The sequence below is a fragment of the Acromyrmex echinatior genome, chromosome 9, assembly GCF_024713525.1.
Source record: "Acromyrmex echinatior isolate Ae372 chromosome 9, ASM2471352v2, whole genome shotgun sequence".
Classification (NCBI taxonomy): domain Eukaryota; kingdom Metazoa; phylum Arthropoda; class Insecta; order Hymenoptera; family Formicidae; genus Acromyrmex; species Acromyrmex echinatior.
In genome coordinates this window covers 9,794,964-9,808,364 of record NC_141860.1, presented here as the reverse complement: position 1 = coordinate 9,808,364, position 13,401 = coordinate 9,794,964, and the positions used below count along the sequence as shown (strand labels likewise).

General features: G+C 30.2%; 2 protein-coding genes across 2 annotated transcripts; both read right to left on the bottom strand.

The window, feature by feature from the left end:
- Window positions 1-158: 158 nt before the first annotated feature.
- Window positions 159-2,446, bottom strand: LOC105153497 (uncharacterized). The gene is made up of 4 exons (XM_087409463.1): window positions 1,508-2,446; window positions 1,250-1,393; window positions 860-1,166; window positions 159-735 (listed from the first exon to the last, which is right to left on the bottom strand). Exons 1-4 carry the CDS (start codon window positions 1,645-1,647, stop codon window positions 181-183), a joined length of 1,146 nt encoding a protein of 381 aa, XP_087265589.1. The 5' UTR covers window positions 1,648-2,446; the 3' UTR covers window positions 159-180.
- Window positions 2,447-2,570: 124 nt separating this feature from the next.
- LOC105153435 (uncharacterized) lies at window positions 2,571-11,499 on the bottom strand. The gene is made up of 12 exons (XM_011068278.2): window positions 11,166-11,499; window positions 8,204-8,417; window positions 7,881-8,035; window positions 7,080-7,297; window positions 6,389-6,533; window positions 5,768-6,004; window positions 5,202-5,577; window positions 4,621-4,801; window positions 4,174-4,337; window positions 3,859-4,062; window positions 3,604-3,771; window positions 2,571-3,463 (listed from the first exon to the last, which is right to left on the bottom strand). The coding sequence occupies exons 2-12, from the start codon at window positions 8,298-8,300 to the stop codon at window positions 3,039-3,041; spliced, it is 2,370 nt and encodes a 789-aa protein (XP_011066580.2). The 5' UTR covers window positions 8,301-8,417; window positions 11,166-11,499; the 3' UTR covers window positions 2,571-3,038.
- Between the last annotated feature and the right edge of the window lie 1,902 nt (window positions 11,500-13,401).

Sequence of the window (13,401 nt, the reverse complement as noted above, 5' to 3'; positions counted from 1 at the left end):
TTATAAATAATTATTTATTTATCAATAGTAAAGCGTTCTTAACAATATCATGAACTTATCTCTACATATCGTCTATATTGTTTGCATTCAAAAGTATTTGAACACAAATATTCCAGCGGTGAATGATTATTAAAAAATATTTAATTTTTTTCTCAGGATTTTCTTCAGACCACAGTTTAATTAATATTCAGAAATTTTACCAGATGTTTCAGCAAATCGTTCAATCCCTTCGAGTATTCTTTCAGTAAAATACCACCATCCTTCGCTAGATTCGCGTCTTTTGCGGTGATGCGCGATCTCCTCCAGCTGAGTCGGAAGATTGATCTTGTGTCGGGCGATGCTCTTCAATACGAGCGCTGCTATGTATATGATAAGATAGATGCTGAAATACAGTGGTATATACCATAACTTCTTTCCTATGAAGTAATACGAGTAGGGCCTCTTGTCAAGTCGCTGATCGTTCATTTCTGGCTCTTCCGTTGTGGTCTTGGGATGATGCTCGTGGTACACAGGTACGTGATCGTAAATCACGTCATGATGAAAATTGTGATGATCGTGCTCGTACGAATCTTCTATGAATGAAGATGAATGATCGTGATGATTCGCAAATTTCATAGGTTTCGACCCAGATCCGTCATTTTCATACGAAGAAGTTATTGTAAAATCAGAGTAATCCACTTCGTGTTCGCTACTGGTCTGATATTTGTTTGGCGACGGTTTGTAGAGATCCGGAATCTGTAATGCGATGAGATTTGAATGAGAGATTTTCTGAACGTGTTCAAAAGACGAGATGAATGAGAAGAATAATTTATTCATTTATCCGCTAATATATAGAGTGATAAAATATTTATGTACGTACATTATCATCCATAGATGCGGGTGGATATTTACTGATTATTGGTTTAGACATCGGTGATTCGTCGTCGGGGACTGGGTTCGGACTGTATTCGTATATGCCAGGGAAGATCGGGCCGGGAAAAGCGGATGAGTTTATGCTCGGAGAAATTTCCGCATATGACACACTCGCTCCTTTCTGCGGTCTTCCGTTTGATGAAACGAAAGAGTCTTTTTTGAAAAGTCCACTCGCAGGTGCATTAAATCGCTGTTGAATTCGCTTCTTGCCCTCGTCCAGCTTGGCTATCATTTCATGATCCAACGTCGAATATCTACACATAGACACAATAGGTCATTAGTGATTAGTTCATCATAAATGATCGACACGTTCGCTGCTGTCAATATCTGAATTTACCTTGGACCGATTGGATAATCCATCGCTTCACCTTTTTTCAATTTCGAAGTCCTGGACGCTACGTACACGGGCGATGCTGTGACAACAACGCCATTTATACTTCTGTTTTCGTTCTCCACGCTCGTATTGTTTCTCGTTACGGGCCTAAGATGCACAGATGTTGCCTCTCACATTCAATTCTTAGAATATCTCAGAGACATTGTATTCTACTACCGATACAGTTACTATCGATATAAAATTAATTTCGACGTTACGCACCTGGTGATCCACGACAGAGACTCGTGAAAGCTACTTCCTGGCTGTCCGTTTCTCGATACTCTCGCGTATGACGTTACTTCCGATGACAGCGTGGCGTAAGACAGGCGTAGGAAGAGAACCAAAATTAAAATACGTAACATGCTGATATTTAAAGATGAATGGCCATGATTCTGGAGCGAATGTCCTCTATATAGACTTGTAACTGTAACTACCACTTAACCGACCGTGAATATATTGTCCACATGCGTTCAGCATTGTTATGAGGAACATTTTGACTGTTTCACGTCATAGCTATGCGTTTGTCATTATTTACATATTGTCCGTTTTGCAGACAGGAAGACGCGAGACTAACTAACAGTTAATGTTTACGTTATTACAGCGCTGTTTTACTACAATTTCGAGACTCTCGTAGACAAAACATATTCAGCCGATGCAGCTGCGCTAACGAGAAGAAATGACGCTTGACAAAATAGTTCTAATTTACTTTGCTAACCGTAATAATCCGTTATGAGTTGTGTTGCGAATAAACAGATTGTCTCCCGTTATTGAGAGAAAGATTCCGGCATTGATATATTTTTATTAATAATATGAAATTTTTTTATTAATAATATGAATCTTGAAAAAAAACCTAGTACATGTATAAATTTGTTTTACTTCATTTTTTTAAATATTGTAAATTTATAGTTAATGTTTATAATGCGAAAATATAATATAATATTAAGCAGAAAAATATATTACAGTATTACGTGAATACGACATAGAATATTTTTTTATTAATGACTTATTGCATACACATGGTTTAATGTATAGAGGACTTTCATATTTTTGATATAATTCTATTTTTTAAATAAGTATATTCATTAATATCTTTTCTTTCGATTTCATATTTCCTATAAAGTATGAAATACAAGGTATGAGTGATCACTAGAGTCAGTAAAAGAACAAAAAATATTATTTATATTTATATATATCCATAACTTCACAATTAATATCGCAGAAATTTCATTTCGTACACGCATTATTGAAATGAGAGCAGAGAAGGAAAAATATTAATAGAGGGAGATTGTTTGATTATAATATATTGAGACTATATATAATGAGATTATATTTTACAGATTATGTTGTGATATTTACATATTGTTAAAATTATTGCTAATGCGAGATCTAAATATTGTTTTTATATATTTGCGAATTTTCTTCTATTTGATGAAATCTTAAATATTATACATGATGACAATTTTTTATATTTTTTTTTACACAATTTAAATTTTTTAATTTAAATTTATTTCTCACTTTCAAAACTTAATAAAATTGCTTATACTGTTATTAAACCTTTCCTTAACTACTGTTAAACTAAGAATCTCAGGAATCCTTCTGTAAACTCAATCGATATGCTGTCGTTTTGGAATGCGCTCTCCCCTTTCTATGATTTTACTCTGATCTAAATCAGTCTCAAAATTCGGATTAATAAAATAGCTTCCTTGCGTATCACTTTCTTCAACCTATGTTTGAATTGCATTATTCTTTGTTGCTAATTTCTTATGTTTTCTAATTGAATTTCATTCAATTCGTCAATATTTTTAGCGTTTCTGATAGCTTCAATCTCAGTTGAATTCAATTCATTTGTTTTTTTATTATTGTGTGATTCTTCTTTTAAAAATCCTTTATTATCATTTCCCATGTTGCTCTTGTTATTAATTTGATTACTTTCCGATTTTTCGTCGAGACTAATATCATTCGTATGTTTTTCAGGATTGTCTTGTTCATCAATATTTTTTGGTTTCTTTTTTACAATATCATTACCTTCAAGTTGTGATCGCTTCTTCAGATAAGTTACATTAAATATAAAATATATTATGCCAGTCAATAAAGTTACTACAGCAAAAATCTGATAGGTCGGTCTGGTACCAAAGAATTTCATTAGATAACCACCAATTAAGCTTCCAGAACCTTTGCCTATATAAAAATATAATCAATACGTTGCATCAATACATCAAATGTATCAATACAAAAAAAAATCGATACTTTAAATGCATATTTAATACAAAATTTATTTATTATTGCCAAGAAGCAATTGAATAAATCTATGAGCATACCAACTCCATAATAAACACCACCAAGAAGTCCTTGTATCGAACTGTCGGTAGATGTAGTTGATAATTTTGCCGCATAAGTGACGGCTGCGGTAAAGCTGAGAGATGTTGTAACCGACTCTAATGCCTCGAAGATTAAAGTAAGCCAAGGATCGTAAATCAAAGAATAGCCTGCAGGAAGCACTTCATTATATCTTTAAACGCGCGTGTCTACGTTTGTTCGCTGTCAATTATTTCGCACCGTTAACGTATACTCACCGCAAAGCCTGATGGCGTAAAACACGAAACCTATGAAAAGCACGTTCGCGTGACCAATCTTTGATATTATTGGTCCCGAGAGTGCCAACAATGGTATGCCAGCGATACCGCCTACTGCTACTGTGATACCCATAAGCGATCTAGATCCTCCTAGGTCTTGAATTAGCCAGAAGAGAAACGACTCGATATATCCCCAGGCGGTGCCTGTCGAAATCTTTCTTTCTTTTAAGTGCTGTCTTTCCTCCAGATAATTTGTTGAAAACATCGGAAAATATTTTCAACAAGGAACAGACGTTATTAAAGTTTGTAATTTACCGAGAACAAAGCAAGCTAGGAAAAGTATGGCAGTTTCGATGTTTCTCAGAACAGTAAAGACATCGCGCACAACGTTCTTCGCAGGTGCTTTGAATTCTAAGTTGATCAGCAGCATGAGAACACCCGATGCAAGTTTCAATGCCGCGTAGAGGTAAAATGCTGGCCTGAAAATTAATAAGATCTTTATTAGCGATTTCATAAAGTTTGAATATCATAAATCTTAATATCATAAATATGTGGAATGCTAAACTCAGTTGTGAGAAATGACAGTGAAATCGATGTCGAATCGACGTTTATTCGATGTAGATTTGATGTTGATTCTATTATCATTTCTCACTGGGGAAGATTTTATATGGAAAAATTTTATCTTTTTTACTTATTGGCACGTAAAACAATTTCCTTTCATCAATTATAGGACATTCTATAAATTATGACTAAATTACTCACCTAAAATCTGTATATCCTTTACCCTTGCTAGCGTAATCTATGAGAACACCTGATAAGGGTGACGAAATCATGCCTCCTATACTGCCATAAATTCGTTGAAGACCATAATCTGCCTCTTGCTCTCGCAATATCGCTATAACAGCACCTTCAAACATGGCAAAAGTTGTACCTCCAATAATACCTGAAATATAGAATTTATATTTTAATTTTTTAATACATATACTGACATAAAATTAATAACGAAGCTGATAGCTATGAGAAAATTATACAATTAAGAAAAAAGGATTTCAAGAAAAAAATTATTCTTTGTAATTTTTATGCTTAATATAATACTATAGTTCAGACTTTTTTTACAATTTTTTTATTAATTTATTTAATTTCCTTTTGATACGATGAAACATTTTGGCGGCTGGAATTGTATTCAGCATTAAACACTATGAAGAATGATATTTTCTTTTTTAGTTAAAAAAAATTGTATTTTGAAAAATGTAATGATTACCCAAACAGCATAGAGAGTTTAAAAAAAACGTGTCTAAGTAAATGTTTATCTTGAAAGATAATTGAAACATTTAAATATGTACCTATAAATACTCGAATGACGAGATAAAGCCAAAACGTTAGCTTTACATTATATTCGACTTCCATATTCATGTTAGAACACACCGCGTTGCGAGGTAAAGTAACTATGCATTTCTTCTTGCACTCATTTATATTCAAGACTCGGTTGGTTGCTTCTAGATTCGCTTCGTGATCATAGAGCCGTACTTGTATCGTGATTTGATTATTTATATTAGACTCTAGATCATCGCAAATGGGTTTTCGAAAATCTTCCCCTGCCCAGGATATTTTTTCCGACAAATATCTTTGCTGTTCTTCTTGTAAATCATCTTCATCTGGTTTCAAACTTTTAATTTTCGATTTGTACAAATGATAATTTATCGTTCGGTTGATGTTATCCTTAAAAAAAAAATATGACTTTACTTGATCTTTTTTCTTTTTTTTAGAAACTGTAATTATTAATTCTTTTTAAAAATTTAATTACGGTATAGAAAATATAAAAATGATAACAAAATGAATTGCCAATGTTTTGATATTTTCGGATACATGAATATTTATTACGTTACGAAGTATATCATTTTTCTTCTACCTTTGATTTCATTAAATTATCAAACACGCATGATGTATAATTTCTGGACATTCTAAATGTTTCGGTAATAAAGTTATCAATATCTTGGACGTGTCCCGACAAAGACATACATGAGAATGAGAACAACTGATCCGTTGGAAAAAAATAGTGTGTTTTTGAAACTTGTCGAATGCTAGTTTTAAAAAATTCATTATTTTTTAATTGTCGGTGTTCCTTCATATCTTCTTGCTGAATACTCTGTAATTAAAATACAATATTTATCAGCATCGTATAAATATTATTAAAAATGCGAAACAGAAGTATAATACTTAAATAAAAATGAAATTATACAATGAACTTTTTTACAAGATTTTATGTAACATTCAATATCTTTCTTAAAATAATATCAAGATAATAATAGATAACGTTTTTCTGAATCTTTATTAAATGGGACAATGAGTGCCATAAATAGTTTTAAACATTAAGCAATGCATACATTGCGCTTTATTGTCTCTTCATACGTTGGCCAACAACCGCATGTTCACCTTACTATCTAAGCTGTTTATCCGTTATTCAATATTAGGTATCGAGTATCCGTAACTCAGTAACAGTCCGTTAACATATGTTCAATGCACAACGTACCATTGCCAAGTCGCTCGGAGCAACAATATATTTGTATGAAGTATTCACGCCAGTTTGAAAATTGAGATGTCGGACCGTATAAAGCCTTGATTTTAAAATTTGACTTCCATCCGTCTCATTGTTCGTTTCTACATGACATACGAATCTGCGCAAAAAAATTGTAATGTTTAAGCTTGTCTAGCATATACGATTTTAGATAAATGACTTCAGAGTAATCAATTAAACTGTCATTCTGCAAATGTATGGCTCTTCTATTAATAAAACATTATAGCGAAACTATGAATAGTAATATTCTATAGGATTCTATAGGATCTCATGGAGCTGAGTTGTAGAAATTAATTTGAAACAAACAAGAAAATGTTCATGTACACATATATTTATATGACAAATTGTTTGTACGAGATTATTATTCGTGATAACAAAGAATTTCCTCAATAAACTACGTGATTTAAATTAATGATAGAATGATTACAAATGTTCCTAAAATGCTGGAGTACTATATTTTTAAAGTATTAATGACACAAAACAATTTACAAGATAAAGAATACATTTCAACACAGAGAAAGATGAAGAGGATAAAAATTTGTTAATATTACATAAATAATGTTACGTAATATAATGAATTTGTAATGTTACTCCAGTCTCGAGCGACGAAGTTAATGATATAAGTAATTGAGATTTTTTTGCTTACCCACAACTTTCTACATTTACAGCGATCTCCTCTGATTCTAATTTCGTCTCACACGGATGAATCTGACTCATTGTATGTAGTAGCGAACCGTTTCTACCTTCGCAACCGAGATCCATGATTATCCTCTGGGGAAAATGTACTGTCACTCTGCCGATTGGCACCAGTAATAATAATAACGCCGCTAAACCTCCGAACGCGGAAAACAGCGACAGCAAAATCTGTTAGAAAGATTCTTCAAAGATCTCAAGAATACGCTACATTCTGCATGTATTCATACTATTGTTAAGAAGAACAATTTGTCAACTTATCTTCTTCCTTTCAAATAATGATTGCTTTTAACAAAGAATTCTTTAATAATCATAAAATACACTTATTACAACTTTTAGAAAAATTCATTATTATACGTTTAAAACAAGAATTTTGTAAGAATATTGTAAAATTAATCGAAAAAGCGATTTTATATAATAAACAAAATCGAATTTGTTTTAATTTAACAATTTTGGTCGAAGTATTAAATTTACTAGGATTTAGAATATATTTCGAATAAATGTGATGCTTGTAATAGATTTGCGGATATATAAAATACTTTTGAAATACGTAACTATCGCAACTTGAAACAAGTAATTATTATTTGCATATAGTAAGTAGTTTTCTGTGTGTAAGTATAGATGTGTAGACAGTGATACAAGAGGATGAGAAAATAAATAACACAACGGTAAAGTACAAGAGAAAAATGGTTGAAGAAAACATCTCGTTTATATGTTGGTATTTGACATTATCAAAGAAAGTTATTTAACTCACTCTGAAGTTTCCTATGCGGTCAGCTAACATACCGGCAAGCGGCGGCATCACCATAGCCACGAGAGGAGTGATGGAACTCATTATCGCCGTCTCTTCCACGTTTATTCCCAGTTCTCTCATGTGTATGGTCAAGTATGGATACAACACGTAAAGTGCTAAAGCAAAATCGCAGTTAAAAATCTTGTCATGGTGAAAAAAAAAATTATTTAAAAAATTGATTTATTTTTTATTCCACTCAATTATTTTTGATTATTTTATTAGGATATTATTAAAGTGAAACAGAAATGCTGTCAAATTTGAAAATTACTTTCTAGATTACTTACTGGAAGCTTGAACAAAAAATATTAACTTCAACGGCATCAGCTCTTTTGATTTGAAATCCTTGATGATCCTCGAGAAGAAAATCTTGGTGGTTATCATTTTGATGATTTGTGTGTTTCTCAATTGGAATTTGAATTGACGTCGTTGAATTAATTGTGAGCGTGAGATGATCAATCTATATTGTGTATGTCTTCGCTGTTGTCACTGTTCCATTCTCTGTGTTTACCAATAAATAGTTGAATAGATTTTGCAATAATTCTATTTAATTCCTAATAAAATATCTTCACAATTAATGTAATTTGATTAATCGACAGTAATCTCATTACTGTTATTGAAATGTACACGGTGTCATGGTACAAACGAATACAAACGAAGTACCAACGAATGTCACGTCTTTTACATAACGGTTTTACAATACCTTCTACCTCTTGGCACACATACATCAACATCAACTTCCGCTCATTGGAATAAATAAACGTAAAACGTTTAACCGAATGATTGAACATGCGAAACACTTGTTATAGAGGAAGGTCAATTTCCGTAAATCTATTTATTGATTCTTTGTAAAAAAATATATATATTTATACGTCCACAGAAAAGCTTGATATTTTTTGTGTAAAAGGGATACGTTTTGTCCAAATGTGATAGATTGTGCAATCGACTGATACTATCACTATTGAAATATAATTACAGTACGGAGAACACTTTTGCAATGCAATCGTCTGTAGCACGAATTACGAGATGGAGCACAATAATCAACTTGAAATTGCTTGTAGTTACCGGTGTTGGGAGCGAGCACCACTATTGTTTTAATTGCATAACTCATGCCCTGACGAACCTTGTGGAAGAAGGCGAATATTATTGTCTCTTCATCGGGTCATTTAAGAATACAATGCAGACCTCGAGACAAAATTTCAAGGGTAATTTTTATGACTTTTGGAAATATATTTGATCATTTGTGAGTCTATATATTAATTAATAATGGCATAGTAATATTAGAAAATCATTTTTTTTAATGCTAAACAAGAAAATAATTATTTGATTTTTTAATTAATATAATAAATACAGCAATTATCAATCTAATGAAATACCTTATTAAATATTAAAAAACTAAAAAAAATGCTTTTTTTAAGGATTCTTTTTGTTAAATTAACTATAATTGATGACAAATAAAATGTAAAGATTATGAAATTATTAAATGTATAACTATCTAGATATATAATATTAATTATTTAAATATATAAATATCTTAATAAAATCTGAAAATATATGATAACGTTTAAAATTCAAATTGAGTTGATAAAAAAAGTAATTAAAAAGTTAAAAGTTAAATTTAGTTCGAATGAGCAATCAAAAAAAAGAAAAAGATTGTTTTAATTTGACTGTTTTAATTTTTCGTATTTTTCCTTTCTCACAGCTTATTTATTAAAAACTCTGGTTATTTTTGTTCACAAGTAACGATTATATAATATAAAATTACTAAATTATATCATTAGTCTCTCACATTGTATCTAAGGATTGATTTAAAAGTTAATAGTTATCGATAAAATGTAACTAAATTAAGTTAAAAAGTTAAGAGTTTAAAATGTAACTAAGTTAAGTTAAAATTAATTAACTTTTTAACTTTTTGACTTAACTTTTATCTTTTTAACTTAGCATTACCCAACCTTGTCACATATTTTGATGATTGAAAGGATGTTTACAAGGAATTCAAAAGATCCGGGTTTCTAATTTTAGATGAGACAATATTTTTCGCAAGAAATTAATTTATAGTTGCGATTAGCATTAAACGATTTGACGATCAATTTGATATGAGATCATTATTTTAATTTATGATTGCGTTCTAATCACATTCAGCGCGCAGTCTTAATAATATTTTCAAAGAATTGCTCAAGGAGTATGTAACAAAAATTCGGTGAAAATATTATTTTTTGCGCATTATAAGTATGTCGTAAAATGTCAAATACTTTTACGTTGATAAAATTCATGTGCGATTTTTCACAGGCAATTAATATTTAAAAATATATTTATTTTTACTACATATATAGGATTGATTTTTAAGCAAAAATGTTTTGTTTTATTAGGTCAGATAATGTATACATCTATAATACGGCATATTGTACTGCTTTATTGTTTCATAACGTTGCAACGCATGCGAATTATTCTTATTACGAAAATATGAGTACGCCCGATGAATTGCGAAACAAAATGACCTGTCGTGATCAATATCCTTTGAAAACGATAAAGCATTTCCACTAACCATATAATAAAGTTTTAAAAAAGTAGGTTGTTATTTCAAGTTATCCAATTTTTTCAATATCGTCACGTCATATAAAACTAGAGTTACAATATGTAAGAAATTAATAAACCGTAGAATAGAAAGAGTAGAAAGGAAAACAATAAATAATAGTATTGAGTACAATAAATTTGTGAACGTTTTGATATATTTGCATACGTCTTGATATACATATTACCAAAAATTTGCATAGAAAATAAAATTATTTTTATTATAAGAATTTTTATAAAAGTAATTTCAAGCAACCTTGAATTATATCTTCAGGAAAAACTTTTAATTGATTGTTATTCAAATGCTATCATCGCGTTGAGACCATGAAGTAATTATAAACTTCCTTTTTAATTCGTGCTATAAATATCTATAAATCTATAGTTAGCTGTAGAAGTCAAAGAAGCTTTTATGTCACGAATATTATGAGAAATGAGATATGATAGTTGTTGATATTTGTGTGTATACAACAGTTTTTATTAACGACGAATATTTTTGAAGACGAATCAAATAGTATAGTCAAGTAATTATTATCTTCTGATTATTCAGCACAATACATTTTTATATACTATTTATACGTACAAATTAATAACACTGTAGTGACAGTGGCGAGAAATATTAAAACTTTTTATTAAAAGTTTTATCGTTTTTTTATTTTTAATATAAACTTTATAACTTACGTTCACGAAGTGTTTCACTGTCAATAGTATGACATCGTATGCCAAGGCGGTAATAAAATAGGGTGAGTCTCAATTAAAATGAAAAATATCTGTGCAGTAATTTAGTAATATACTTTCGTTTCCTTCTAAATCTTGAGGTAAAAGTTTAAAGTGTAATCAAGAAAAAACAGCTTCGGAGATACAGCATAATATTATATGTCAAAAAAAAAAATTGGAAAAATGAAAGAAGAAAAATCGAAAACCGTATAAAGCGTGACGGATCTTTAAAAATTACCGATTGATCCGTACAGCGCGATGTCATGCGCAATACTGGCACCTGGATACAAGTCGCCGACGAGCTGAGAGGAAGGAGTATATTTCAATATACACCGATCCGATCTAAGTTGCGAATCACCTCACAAAGATGTGTGTGAAGAATAAATTTTCTTTGAGTTGTTTCAACAGTGTATTTATTTGTAAAAAAAAAAAACAGAATAAAAACGTTTATGGGAGAGTGGAAAGTACAAAAATTTGACTAATTTTAGAAAACTGGGACATTCATAAGCAAATACGACCGTTAAACGCAAATGTCTGTGTGACACAGTATCAGTAATACCTGTTCTTATAGTGTGTCTTTATAAAAGAGTATTATTATACGACCTTTGTACTAAAAATATATACTAGTTTCTCCTTGAAGAATTTTTTTCGTTTGTTAAAATTTTAGAGCGTTACTGATATCTTCTAGAAAGGAAGATGCTAACAACGATTTTTTAACATACTAAATAAAAGTTTTTTTTTTTAATGGAAGAAGGGGACTTTTTCGTAATTTTAAGTGTTTTTAAAAACGTTAAAAAATGTTTTTTTAAACGTTTTCCTGGTTGGAAAATATAGTTTTTTAAAATAATGATTGCTTAAGTAGAACAACAAATTATAAAATGATTATCTTTGTTTATCGTTTTAAAACTATTTAAGGTTACTTTAAAAAACGTTTTTTTCTCTCAGAAACCGATAATATGTCATAAACTAATTAAATTGTTGTTTTTGTAACGAAAATCTTATTAAACGAATAAACAATAATCATATGTTAATTAGACTTGAGTAACTACTCAAACATACATGTCAAAAACTGAGACGTTTCAATGACGCCTAAAAGACATATTTAACGTAGATTTTACGATGAATCGGTAATCCTAAGTCTTATCGATGAAATTGACCAATAACTTATACGATTAAGGCTGATTGACAACTTCACCGATTAAAACTAAGACTTCCGACTACCGACTGATTGTATAATCAGCATATTTAAAATTGCTGATCAAAAGAAAAAAAATTCCTATATTTTCACAGCAATTAGTTTTTTAGTAGAAATAATTAAATCCAAAACTAAATGTTAAATCATAATGGAATATATTATATAACTTATTTAATATTTCTGCTTTATATGGAATTACTTCACGAAGATTAAAAAAATATACATAATGAAACGTAAGCTATAAGTAATAGCTGCTATATATTTTTTATACAATTACTAAATTATCTATAGAGAAAATTATAATAAATAGTATCATAAATTTTGACACATTCATTTTAAAATGTACTTCTTGAATTATCAAATTATAATATATTATAATATATTCCATCATTTTCTCAAAATTTTTATTCTACTTGAGTGATAATATCTAATCTAATTGTAATAAGTTTAAGTTAATTTAATTTTAAGATTTATTAGTAAAAAATCGCGTAAAACTGATATATTTATAGCTAATGGATTTATATTTATTTATTATATTATTATTATTATTTGTGAGTGTATATACATCACAGTATTGTCTTTCTTGTGCAAAATCTATAAATCTTATTCAAAGTTAATGTTAATTAATAAATATTCTACTTTGCATCATACAATTTTTTGTAAAGTATTCTTTTCATCCTTGCTAAAATTGCACCATTTAGCATTACGTTATATCGCATAATGTTTTTCAGTCCGCAATCTTTTATAGACTGAATTAGACAGCATCGCGGGAAAATCTGACTCTTCTTTTCTTCTCCCCTCCATCTAATTTAATCTGATGAGAACGGATTCGTCTTCGTAGTTTTACATCGCTGGCAGATTACAAATTAAATCCTTGACACGCATCATTGTGCCGTTACTAAGCTACGGTAGATCCTCTGTAGTTCTTTGAGATGGTTATAAGCAGTGGCAGTGTCCGTCAGCGCGGAATTACTGATAAATGTAATGTATGAGTATTAACGGAAT